Genomic DNA, 13613 nt, shown 5'->3' on the forward strand with positions numbered 1-13613 from the left:
TTTGGCCCAAGTTCAAACATCAGTCATGTTTTGACATACCAAAGTGACATTTTGCACAGTACTATAGAGTAATGCCATCTCGAAGTCTGTTAGGTTAGAAAAATCATCAGTCAAAATGGCATTAGATTTTTGGGACATATGGATATTGAGACAATGTGTACATTTACATAAATGTGCACCTTTAAACCATTTTGTACTGTATTAACGTTTGCTAAGCAAAAAATTGAAAGACATCAATTCCACACGTCTACCAAATGTCAAGTCAATTGGACCTACGGTTCAAGAGAAGACCTTTGTAGGTTTTCCCAAATTTTTACTGTGCAAGAAAATCCATCATGGTGGACCATATGGGTACCTGGGACTTGTTCACTATGAGAAATAAGGCATGTAAAACAATTGTCATACATTTTGGACTTATTTTGGCCTGTAGCGCCACCTATAGACAAATGTGGGCCATTTGCGATGTGGTAGCGTGTAGCGAGTGATGACAGTTGGATATAGGATGAATATGGGGTGTTTATTTTCAATATAACAATAGACAAACATCAGACAAAAACCGGACCAATAACGGAGATGAGGCAACTATTTGGCAAACAGTTTTACTGTGCAGCTCAAGCATTCTTCTCCATTTCAAGATGAGAAAAATCACTATTTTTGTTTTTCATGGTACCCGATTTTAGCACCACATACTCTAGAAACACCCTATAGTGTATACAAGAAATAGAGAAATTGTTCTCATCCTATAGATTTACAACAATGCAGAATATATCTCAAAATCCCAATCACATTTTCACAACAGTGCTGGGTCAAATAGTCAGTCTTCCTGGTGGATTGAACTTTGACCAGAAACATCCAGAGTCATACTTGGCAGTGAAAGACAGAAGTTGACCAGGATCAACAGAAAAACGTTAAGGATAAGGTTAACAACAACAACAAAAGTGTCTTTGTTTCTTTAGCTGACCTTTAACTAGGATGGAAACATCGCAGTAATGGCCCAGGAGACGCTGTTCGTTGAGAGAGCCCAGCACCGTGGTGCCGAAGTTGGAGATCTCCACTTGAAGAAGCTGGGACATGACAGAGGTGGAGTAAGAGGAAGAGAAGGAAGGGGCTTCAAATCACGGTAGACACGGTTGGTGAGGAGGGCATCTGGTGAGGAGAGAAAGAGATGAAGAATTAGATTTTTGTATACTGTAAAAGCATAACAAGTCAAAGTCCTTTGTAAAAATCTGAACATTTTTGATCAACAGCTCAATATCAATATAAATAAATTGAGTCAATTGCTAGTAAGCTAGGAGCTATAAATAATTATATATACAGAGAAACAAAGAAAAAAGGATAACATTTATTTCCTTCAGTACCAATTCTAAACCAATCTAAAATGTACCAGTGGAGGCTGGTCCATAGAGACAGAGAAGGTTGCTCCTACTCTATTTTTTAAAGGCAAGAGGGAAATCAAAATATAAAAAAGAGATATTGGTTGAAATAACCCATTTCCAATTCTTAATATGATTTATTCAATCATTTGTCTTTGGATTTTTTGTGTGTGTTGAAATTCTGATTAAAAAAACAGAAACTTGCAGGTAGAGGGGAAAGGGCCGGGTGAAGTGGTAGTGGGGGGCAGGGGAAGACGGGCTTCTGCTCTCAAATCAATTGAATGTATTTTCTTTTTTTCATGCTAATCTGTTATTGGCCAAAACACGTAAAATAATGTTCCAAGGGAGGACATCCTCACTTACCATTCAACAACCAGAATGCAATATTGACATTGTGTTTGTCCAATTATAATTTCATCTTGAATTCTCAACCACTGTAGGCTACTGTACCGTGAGTGTGGCGAACTGGTGTTAAAGTGGTAGGGGAGTGGGATGGGGAAGAACCATTTGTAGATTATTTGTTGTCCACAGTTTGGATTACGCAGCAAAATAAAGGATCAAGACTGCTGGATGACCAACTCCACAGATTATATACACTCACTGGCCACTTTATTAGGTACACCTCGCTAGTACCGGATTGTACCCCCTTTTGCCCTCAGAACTGCCTTAATTCTTCGTGGCATACTTTCAACAAGGTGTTGGATACATTCCTCAGAGATTTTGGTCCATATTGACATGATAGCATCACACAGTTGCTGCAGATTTGTTGGCTGCACATCCATGATGCAAATCTCCTGTTCTACCACATCCCAAAGGTGCTTTATTGGATAGAGATCTGGTGACTGTGGAGGCCATTGGAGTACAGTGAACTTATTGTCATGTTCAAGAAACCAGTTAGAGATGATTTGAGCTTTGTGACATGGTGCATTATCCTGCACTGTGACATAAAGGGATGGACATGGTCAGCAACAATATTCAGGGAAGCTGTTGAGTTTAAACGATGCTCAATTGGTACTAAGGTGCCCAAAGTGTTCTAAGAAAATAGCCCCCACACCATTACACTAGCACCACCAGGCAGGATGGATCATTTACATTTAGTCATTTAGCAGACGCTCTTATCCAGAGCGACTTACAGTAAGTACAGGGACATTCCCCCAAGGTCAGTAGGGTGAAGTGCCTTGCCCAAGGACACAATGTCATTTGGCACGGCCGGGAATCAAACTGGCAACCTTTAGATTACTAGCCCGATTCCCTAACTGCTCAGCCACTGCTCAGCCACCTGACTCCCACCTGACTCGGGATCCATGCTTTCATGTTGGAAGTCAGGTGGCTGAGCGGTTAGCGAGTCGGGCTAGTAATCTGAAGGTTACCGGTTCGATTCCTGGCCGTGCCAAATGACGTTGTGTCCTTGGGCAAGGCACTTCACCCTACTTGCCTCGGGGGGAATGTCCCTGTACTTACTGTAAGTCGCTCTGGATAAGAGCGTCTGCTAAATGACTAAATGTTGTTTACGCCAAATTCTGACCCTACCATCTGAATGTCGCAGCTGAAATCGAGACTCATCAGACCAGGCAATGTTTTTACAATCTTCTATTGTCCAATTTTGGTGAGCCTGTGCGAAGTGTAGCCTCAGTTTCCTGTTCTTAGCTGTCAGGAGAGGCACCTGGTGTGGTCTTCTGCTGCTGTAGCCCATCTGTTTCAAGGTTCGACGTGTTGTGCGTTCAGAAATTGTATTCTGCATACCTTGGTTGTAACAAGTGGTTATTTGAGTTACTGTTTCCTTTCTATCATCTCGAACCATTCTGCCCATTCTCCTCCGACATCAACAAGGCATTTTCGTCCACACAACTTCCGCTCACTGGATATTTTCTTTTTCGGACCATTCTCTGTAAACCCTAGAGATGGTTGTGCGTGAAAATCCCAGTAGATCAGCAGTTTCTGAAATACTCAGACCAGACCATCTGGCACCAACAACCATGCCACGTTCAAAGTCACTTAAATCCCCTTTCCTCCCCATTCTGATGCTCAGCTTGAACTTCAGCAAGTTGTCTTGACCACGTCTACATGCCTAAATGCATGTAGACGTGCATGAGCTGCCATGTGACTGGCTGATTAGCTATTTGAGTTAACAAGCAATTGAATAGGTGTACCTAATAAAGTGACCAGTGAGTGTACATATCCTTTATGTTGTAATACGATATATGATAATATGATATTTGTTACTTATGGAAGATGGGTATCAAATTTGGGTGCATTACCTTACATTAGTTGTATAGTAAATTTGCATTAGGTTGCTAGTTGGATTATTGCCACATTTGAACATAAGAACATAACATAATTTGAACATAAGAAAGTAGAGATAAGTAGCCAACTAGTGTAAATTAACATGACGCAGTGGGTCGGTTTTCCTCCTGTCCTCCCAAATTTCTTTTGTCACCAGCCGCCACCGACCTGTACCCAGTAAACCAGATATTTGGATATATTCACTGTAAAGTTTATACAAAAAGTCATTTTGAAGTGCCTGCTAGCAACTAAATGTTAGCTCCTATGACAAAGCCACAGTCCACTAGCCTTTCTGGACCCCAGACATACAGTATTTGCACACCTCCTTCCCTGAACCTTATCTATGTTGTTTACTGTCTATCGACACACGCCAGTTTTATTATTGAGCAATGCCGCAAAACGGCTTCCAGGAATATAAACAAAAAAAACATTTCCCACACCCCCTTCATATATACCTCATACAGACATGACTGCACACACTAGCCACAGTTACACAGTGTTACACAATCACTAAGACTAAACTGAGCCGACACACACACTGGCATGCACATACAAAAACAACATACACACAGAGATCCTGAATGAACCCATAACCATCTTCCTTCACCCTCCCACTCTCCCCACACAAACTCCAGATAGTTCTGACCTGTACAAGCCAGTTCTTTGGAAAGGAGATTCACGAAGTATCAAGGTCACACCATGAAGCTCTCAAAATGCAGACAGACAGTTCCAGAAAAGAAGAGAGAAGAGAGAGAAAAAAACACCCTGATGCCTTCTCCAAGTGTCACTTTCTCTGTTTCTAAGCATCTCTTCCATCTCTTTCCCTCTCTTTATTTATCTTTTTTTCTACCTGTTCCATATGTATCTCATTTCTCAGTTTCTCTTCTCTCTCTCTCGTACTCTTTATACTTCTCTCTCTCTCCCTTTGTCTGTCTTGCTCTGTCTGATTCAATGTTGTATTCAACAAGTGTTACTGCTGCAGCTGGATAGAAAGAGAGCTGGGAGCATCAATGATGAAAGGGCTGGGTGGCTCAGTGTGTCAATCAATGAGCCATCTATACATCGCAGGGCGGGAGTGAGTGAGGGAAGGAGCAAGAAAAACACAGGCTACAGTTACAGAGACAGACTAGGGAAAATTGCGAGAGAGCGCGGTACGGGGGGGTGAACAAGACAGAGAAAGTTATTTGAGGACAAGTACAAGTACAGAGACCTCTAACCCTTTTGGACAGATAGGCTGTACACAGAAGAAAGGTCAGACTGAATAAAATAGGAATGTATGAAGGAGGGAAGGAGAGAATAAGGTGGAATGGTGCTTATTCTACTTTTATTAAATGGAAGGACAGCTGAAAGTAGCCCAGTCAGACTATGAAATCTCCCTTTTGACGTGACAGAAAAAAGCCCAGGGAGAGGGAACTGGGAACATAAAGAAACTGTAACATACACAAATGTGTGATTTTGAGAGTTGTGAGTATGTGTCTGTGGTGGGGGTCACTGTAAAAAAAAGGGAATCAGATGGCTGAGCGGTTCGGGAATGGGGATATTAATCAGAAGGTTGCTGGTTAGATTCCGGCCATGTCAAATGATGTTGTGTCCTTGGGCAAGGCACTTCACCCTACTTGACTCGGGGGAATGTCCCCTGTACTTATTGTAAGTCGCTCTGGATAAGAGCGTCTGCTAAATGACTGAATGTAAACTGGTAGTTTATTTTAACATATTAATGAATAAATAAAGAATGTATGAAATGTGTACAATTTATATCAATTTGTTCTTGTTCTCTCTCTCTTTCTCACACTGTGCTCCATAATTGCATGGAAACACTAACTTGCAAAACAAAATACAAAAACAATATCAGACACTCCACAGCCTGATGTCCTAAACACACACATAAACTTCACACCCAAAACATACACTGCAATACAACCTATGTCCATTTGTTACCTGCACTGACTATCTTGCCAGCGACTCATCCCTGCTCCTGTCTGTCTATCAATATCTCTTTCAGATAGCCAGCAAATACGGAAGCCTTAAATTCTCTCTCTCTCACACACTCACTCACCTGACCCCCTTCCCCATTCAAGCCCCTCCAATCCCTCTCTTTAAACCATGTTTACCCTGCTGAGATGCTCTCTGTCTTTTGGCCCATTAAGGCACACAGGAGCTGCATTGCACACTCACCCCTCCACTGCTAGAGTGAGGCATGCTGGGTACAGAGTCTACAGACATGCATGTACGTGCCAGCTGGAGCAGAGAGAGGGAGGAGCAAAGAAGAAGGCAGGGATGGAAGAGGCAGGAATATGTTGAGTCAGGCACACAGGACGGCACTGCACCTCGCACTGTTCACCCTCAAATGCACATGCACAAAAATTGCACTCATTCAGGCAATCATGAACATAATAGTACACACAGAGACCACACATCAAATACATACACACATTTAATAATAATAACAACAATGTGTAACTGATTACGTAATCACATAATGTATGTTCACATCATAGTCTTCAGACTGGTTCTTTCTTATTAACAAGGGGTGTTTACATACGATACTTTACTATAAATTATGACAGTGTGTGATGTGTTTGTTTCTGAGGAAGAGATTTATGATTTGAACTTTCTTTACAACGAACCCTATCAAGCCATTACTAACACAACATCAAAGTGTCTTTGGAAAATTTAAATACAGCAGTTACTAGATAGGCTAGTGCCCTGGAACTGCTTATGAGTAGTAGCTAGGGCAGACATATTTGAATATGTATATGAGTATTGACCAGATGGCCCAGGTCAATCCTTGTACTTAAAATTCATAAAGCACAAGATAAACATGATGCATGCTTCAACAACATGAAAAAAACACTCCCTATTTTGTTTAGATGGTTATCAGTTGATTAACGTTCTATGATTACATTTGTTCCAGCGGTCTGAAAAAAAAGGTTGGTATTACACAAAACCTGTCATTGTGATTTCACGGCCCTGCCAACCACTTTGATGCTATAGAGTTTCAATAACAATCACTTGTTATAAATATTCAGATCCTGAAGTTGTTTCAATGTCTAAAGTGTACAGACAAGAGATTCTAGCCCCGTTTGAAGTCTCTGTGCTCTGCACAGGGCCGGCCCAAGCCTTTATGGGGCCTTAAGCAGAATTTATTTGGGGGCCCCTCGGCGTCGCCAATTGTTATAATTTTTTCTTAATTACTGTATTTCTTTAATTAAACTTAAATGTATTACACATTGTTAATTTTTGGTGCACCGTTTATTCGAGGGCGGCGTTTATTTGAGGGCGACGTTTAATCAAAGAAATACGGTATTCTAGGCTAGCTGCGCGACCATGCTAACGTGTTAGTTCGTTACATTAAATGTTCTTAGACAGTTTGAACTGTACCGTCTTCTAAATCACTGATTAAGCAACAAGCAAATGTCAATGTTAGTTAGACTAGCTAGCTCTATCTCATCTGCTTTTTATTAACGCTGATTTGCAAGGAATGCAAGAACAGCTACATAGCGAAAACACCTAGACTACTGTTGGAAAAATTGAAGATGTAACACATTTATCCTGTATAAGAATGATTCTGTGTGAGGTTTTCCTTGGGTGCAAAGAGAGGCCTAACCCCAAATCTGAACTCTGGGTAAACATACAGGACCCTTATCTTGGGGTTGAGGACTTAGAAGAAGGGGGTTGGTGTGGTTGTTTTAAGGAGATACTTTGTGACAAGGACTATAGGTGGAGTCGCAAGGTCTGGTGACCATTTGTTGACACCTATGTGAAGGAGTTTACGACCCCAGGACCAGAGATCCTGTTGTTGTGTTTCAATCAGGGTTGATGTCGTAAACACGCACACATGTAAACACGCACGCACACACGCGCGCCAGGTCTATGCAAGGGAGCCAATGAAGAAGAGCCATGGGACATTTGCATGCCTTTGTCTTAACCAATGACTGTAAAGAGTGGGGCTGCTTAAATAGGTAGCTAGCGCAACATGCTAGCAGACAAACTTTGTAGCACAATCGCGTGTGATGTTTTTGTCTCCTTGTGGGCCGGCCGCAAGCAATAAAGCTTTCTTAAACTTGTTCACCGACTGACTGTGCAATGCTTGATAGATTAATATTCCTGACAACTACCTACTGTAGCCTGTAAACTAGTTTAGCTTGCTAACGCAAGAGCACCTGCTTCTCCAGTTCTTTCAATAGATAATCTAGACAGGCGTTAGCAATAGGCTAGACCAGTGGTTCTCAACCCTGGTCCTCAAGTACCCCCTTGTCCTGCATGTTTTAGATGTTTCCCTGTTCTGACACACCTGATTCAAATGAATGGTCGTTAGCAGGCTTCTGTATAACTAGATAACGACCCATTCATTTGAATCAGGTGTGTCGGAGCAGGGAAACATCTAAAACATGCAGGACAGGGGGTACTTGAGGACCAGGGTTGAGAACCACTGGGCTAGACTGCTATTCGTTTTCTGGCTATTTTTTTGTAAGCTTCCCTTCTAATGCCGACTAACAGCTAGTCTCTAGAGTAATTTGCTAAGTAAGGTATGTTGATGTGATATTTGAAACGTATTTAGCTAACAGTGGACCCAGGGGCGCCGCCAGGAATTTCGGGCCCCATGGCAAAAATTGAAAGTGCCCCCCCCCCCCCCCGTTTTTGTGGCAAAAAGTGCCTTTTGTCGCCAAAGGGAATCAGTGCCCAACGTCACAACGTCAGCACACGTTAGCAACGACGCATAAATACAACGTGCATAAATGTAGTAAGACTGTTGCGCACAGTAGGCTACTGGCAGCATCATACATTTAAGTAATTCAAGACTTGCATGTACAGTAAGTAATTTCACATTAAATAATGTATTTAAACTCAAGCTTGTGTGGTGTGTCGCTGTCTTCAATGCCACACCCTAAACTTGATGTCAAAGGAAACGTTTTTCATTTCCGGCGCATTAAAACAATCCCCTTAAGTTTGGCTAGCAACAGCAGCTAGGCTAGCTTAGCACAACTTACCGAGGTCAGTTTCTCCACCTGCATAGGCTCTGTAGTGGTAGCTAGAGGAAACACTAGAGGGAACGATTCGTTCATTTCCCGACTTGGTCTTTCTACGAGTCTTTGGATAATTTTTCATGTGACCTGCATTGTATTTTTTAGTACAGGAAACAGTTTCCTCATTCCCTTTCGCGTGGCCGCTGTTTCAGTAAAACGTGAATGATATTCGCTCAAGTCATCATACTGACTGTTTTGTTATTTTCACTTTACATTTACACTTACAGTTTAGTGCAGTGTAATTGTTTGCCGTGATAATTAAATGCTAGTGTGATAATAAATGACCAAATCATACAAACTGTCATGATACATTATTTTTATGCAGGAATTTATTTTAAAATAGTATCTGCTGGTGCACATGTCATGCACTAACCTACATGAGAATATGATACGTGTTTGCAGTGGACGGATAGCCCCCCCCCCCCCCCCCCCAATTGAAATGAACGAATGACTCGAAAAAAGATTCGTTCATTTTACTGAACGAGATTCAAAGAACCAAATCAGTAAAATGATCCGAACTTCCCATCACTAATGACTGCAACTAAACACCGTCACCGATAAGTGCGCTAAGGCAGGATCAAACCATTTCATGCAGATACAGGGGGATGGTCGGTCAATATGGATGTTTACTTTTTGGTCAATAGGGATATTTAACCTTTATTGCCAAACACAAGTCAAAAAAAGAGATCATTCATTGTATTATTATATTTTAAATGTATTATATACTCGGTGATGGTTTATATAATATAATTTTATATTACTTTTTGCCTATTTTTTGGGGCCCCTGTCAGTCAGGGGCCCTTACAATCGTCCTAACTTTTCCCCCTTATACGGCGCCCTGAGTGGACCCCTAGTGCAACACAAGAGAATGTTCATTAAAATGACATGCTGCTACTAGGTATTTCAGGACATGCTACTCCTACTGTATTTCTGGGGGGCGTTTATTACACAATGTTCATTTTTGGTGCGGCGTTTAAACGAAGAAACACGGTACATTAAACTGTAATTTCATGTGCTCTGTTGGCCACGGGGGCCCTAAGCAACCGCTTAGCACACCGTGTAGGGTGTGCTTGCTTGCGTCGGTTGCAGATGGGTCTGTCCCATAAAGTTTTTCCCTTCTTGTGATATTTTCAAGCATTTAGCCTACTCATCTTGCATTAATTCATTAAGAACCGCCTTTGAAACAAGCTGAACCCCCTTTGAAACAAGCTATTGTAACGTTGTCATTGGCAGTATTTCAGATGGAATTGCGATTCAAAGAGTACCATCTGCTAACAAAAAATGTGCCCCCCAAAACGTAAATAAGGTGGACATTTATTTAGGGGGAAATGGCTAATTCAAAAGAAGTTTGCAGGAAGCGATCATTGTCAGTAGCTAACAATGCCAAATGCGACCATTTGGCCTCAGTCTAGAGCCCTGCGTGGAGAAGCTGACCCCGGTAAATTGTGCTACGAGCAAGCTAGCTGCTGTTGCTAGCCAAACTTCATTGAGGGGATTGTTTGAATGCGCCGGAAATGAGAAATGTTTCTTTTGACATAAAGTTTAGGCTTTGGCATTGAAGACAGCGACGCACCACACAAGCTTGAGTTTAAATACATTATTTAATGTGACATTACGTTACAAAGTAGCTAAGGCGTTACCCCCAACACTGACAGTAAGTAATGTCACATTAAATAATGTATTTAAACTCAAGCTTGTGTACGTTGTACGTTTTTTAATGTACGTTTTCAATGACGAGATCAAATAGCAACCAGCGCGGAGTGAGGCACGGCGCTTCATAAATGCAGCAAATGTGGGCAGTTCAAAGTGTCAGACAAAGACACGTCATCTTGACGACATAAGGTGCGTTCGACGTGGACTGACTTCATGCAGCGCTGCAGGCGGCTGACTTCAAACAATGAATTCTGGTTAGACTTTTTGTCCGACTTGAGACGGCGCCGAGGCTAGGTCACTGTGACGTGGCCATCAAAGTACCGTGAGATCGATTAAAGAACTGCCGGCTGTGTAGCCGAGCGCATTTTCTCAAGAGCAACTGCACGGGTTCTAATGACGACACAGCTATTTCATGATTGGCCAGACTCACACACAACAACTTTGACGCGTGTTTTGTAATTTTTCGGACACTTTCAGTTTCGCCAATGCTCAAATCGGACAAAACTGTTTAATTGAATTAAAAATGTGTTGAAGAAAGGGTTTTAGTCCGCCTCTTCACTAACGGAAAGAGTACGTTTAATTATAAATAAAGTAAAGTAAGCAAACAGCGCTTGATCGGCCATGACTAACGTCAACGCAGCAAACCACGAGAAGCAGGAAGGAGGCGTTTTTTAACCCCTCCCCGACTACAAGAGGCTACTCTCGCCGGTCGTTTCATGCAGCCGCAGTCCATGTCGAACGCACCTTTTACTACACATTGGCTGGTTATCAATCCACGTTTTTCTCCGTTCTTGTGTTATTGCAAACTCGTTTGACGTCATCTTTCTTGGCCAAGTATGGTTCCAATCCAAAGAACACAAGCAGAGCCCATCTACGGAGAGCCTGTCCACTCCTATTAAGCCCCATTGCACCAAATTTGGTTTCAGTTCCACCAGAGTTCCACTGGGGGTGATCGCAGGAGAGTGCAAAATGAATGGGAGTCTATGGAGCTAGGTGGCTAAATGTGTCTCTTTCGCCTGTTTGTCGTTGAGAAATCTCGAAATCTCTCAGATTTTATTGTAGTTTTTGAAAGTTCAAATTGTATTATAGGTCGAAAGGTGAACGAGATGAACGAGTACTTATGTCCTTTTGATTTCTTACAGGGTGAGTCGTTGTTGCCCATAACACGCTAGCATTCTGCTAATGAATTCTGATTGTATGATGTCATTGACATTTTAAAAGGCTTTTTAGAACAAAAACGCGAACACCCAGCAGTGTGTATTTTCTTTGCTTCCCCTTTCGAATGCAACATTCAAATTACTAGACAAAACATTATATCCTGAGGAAAGTGGATTTTGAGGGGTATAGCTACATAGACCTCCATTCATTCTGCACTCGCCTGTGAGCGCCCTTATATGGAACCTCGAGTGGAACTGCAACCAGTTCAGAAGCCGGACGTTTCCCGAGAGTGCCAGTTCTCCCCTTATTAGACATTCTCTGACACAAGTCACCAAGAACGCCAAAAATACCCAGAAGTGTTCTTGATCCGCCCCTTTTATCGAGGATGCATCGGGTGGTGACTTGATCAGCGTGAACGCATCTGATTTCTCAGAAGTCATTGCAAGAACACAGGCTTCTCAAATCGTTCTCATTCTACGGGGGTCAGATGGCTGAGCGGTTAGGGAATCGGGCTATTAATCAGAAGGGTGTTGGTGTTTTAGTTGCAAACAATTTTATTGTACCGTAAAAAAAGAACACAGATATATTCAAGCATAATTTCTTTTATTGCATTCATGACCAAAAAGTTTGCCATCTACTGGATCCCAAGTTTTGGATCACCTATGATAGAAGTATGAAACACCCACATTTTAAACATATGCCCACATAGTTACAAACTTGCGAATCATGTGTTTCCTGGCAGTGTTCTCTCGCAACTCTCAGATCTGAAAGTCTGTAAAACAACGTATCCTAACTCCGAATATCGTAATCCTTGCGGGAAGGGGTTACGAGTTTGCAAATAATTAGATCTGAGAGCTAAGCTGCGAAAGAACAATGCCAGGAATCAGCGCATAGTGTCTTTGCTGAGTGTACTTCGTGACTGTCATCTAAACTGTAAGTAGAAGTAGTTAGAGTTTGTTTCCATCTATTATGTTTAGGTAACTTAGTCTCACGGGTAGAGCAAAAGGAGAATTAGTAACTAGTATCAAGCTATTGATCTAGTTTCGGGTACTTGACGTAGCGAGACCTGCTTTGTTGACATAATTAGAGGATCGTTGTCAGCTGCAGCTTAGCATATTTAAGGCAGCCTAGTATTGCAGTGGCAGCCTCGTCTGGCAGCCTCGGCGTACGAAGACTCGGTCGGACGTCTACCTGCAGGAGTCCACCGAGGATGGCCGACGAGGCCGGATCACCTCTTCTGATAAGTATCACCCTATCTGTATTCTAATCCATCTAAAACATATTCATAGCCAGTGTTAGGATGGATACTTTCAAAACTTATTTCATTACAGAATACTAAATACATGCCCAAAAATGTATTTTGTAACGTATTGCATTATGTTACTCAATCCAAGTAACGTAATCTGAATACTTGGATTACTTCCACATTGAATTGCATTTTATAAGTGTAGGAATGAGGCCATCAAATCTTGCTTACTAAACTGCGTTTCCCGATAACGATGGATCTTAGTTGTTATGAGGGTTCTCTACCAGCAAAATAACGAACCATCGCTATTTCTTACGTGCGTTTCCCGAACATGCTTGTAAGGAGAACCCTTGTACGTGTCTCTTAAGAACTACTTGAGAGTGGATGAGAGGCATGCTTTGGCCAACCATGGTACGAGAGTTTGCATCCCCCGTGCACGTGATGGCCATGCATTGTCTTAGCCAATAGCATTGCAGAAGGAAAGAATGAGAGGCAATGACATTGGAGCGATAGATGTAGTTGTGTTCGTACAGTGTAGAAACCACCAGATAGAAGTTCTGGGAAATGCATGGAGTTGCCTTAATTTATTTAGAGAGTGAATAAACTCGTGAAACAGATAAGTATTGTAATGTAATCCATTGATTTCAACAATGTAACTGTATTCTAAATACCAACTATTTAAATTGTAACTGTAACGGAAGACAGTTACTCATAATTTGTATTCTGAATACGTAACGCCGGTACATGTATTCCGTTACTCCCCAACACTGTTCATAGCTGACTTCATCCCAGTGTTCGCATCCCATGCTTCTCTTCATGCCCTTGTGCTGACAGAGATATGGATTTGCCCAGAGAACACCGCAACTCCAGCTG

General features: G+C 41.9%; 1 protein-coding gene across 2 annotated transcripts in view; it reads right to left on the reverse strand.

Moving 5' to 3' along the window:
• The window catches only part of LOC134038969 (nucleus accumbens-associated protein 2), a 136543-nt gene that overhangs the window by 57416 nt on the left and 65514 nt on the right, over positions 1 to 13613 (reverse strand). For both annotated transcript variants that reach the window (XM_062484711.1, XM_062484710.1), the window contains exon 2: positions 962 to 1146. In XM_062484711.1, the coding sequence (XP_062340695.1) occupies positions 962 to 1073 (112 nt within the window). In that variant the 5' untranslated portion in view covers positions 1074 to 1146. The remainder of the gene's footprint in view (positions 1 to 961; positions 1147 to 13613) is intronic.

The sequence above is a fragment of the Osmerus eperlanus genome, chromosome 18 (genome assembly GCF_963692335.1).
Source record: "Osmerus eperlanus chromosome 18, fOsmEpe2.1, whole genome shotgun sequence".
In the NCBI taxonomy this organism is placed as follows: Eukaryota; Metazoa; Chordata; class Actinopteri; order Osmeriformes; family Osmeridae; genus Osmerus; species Osmerus eperlanus.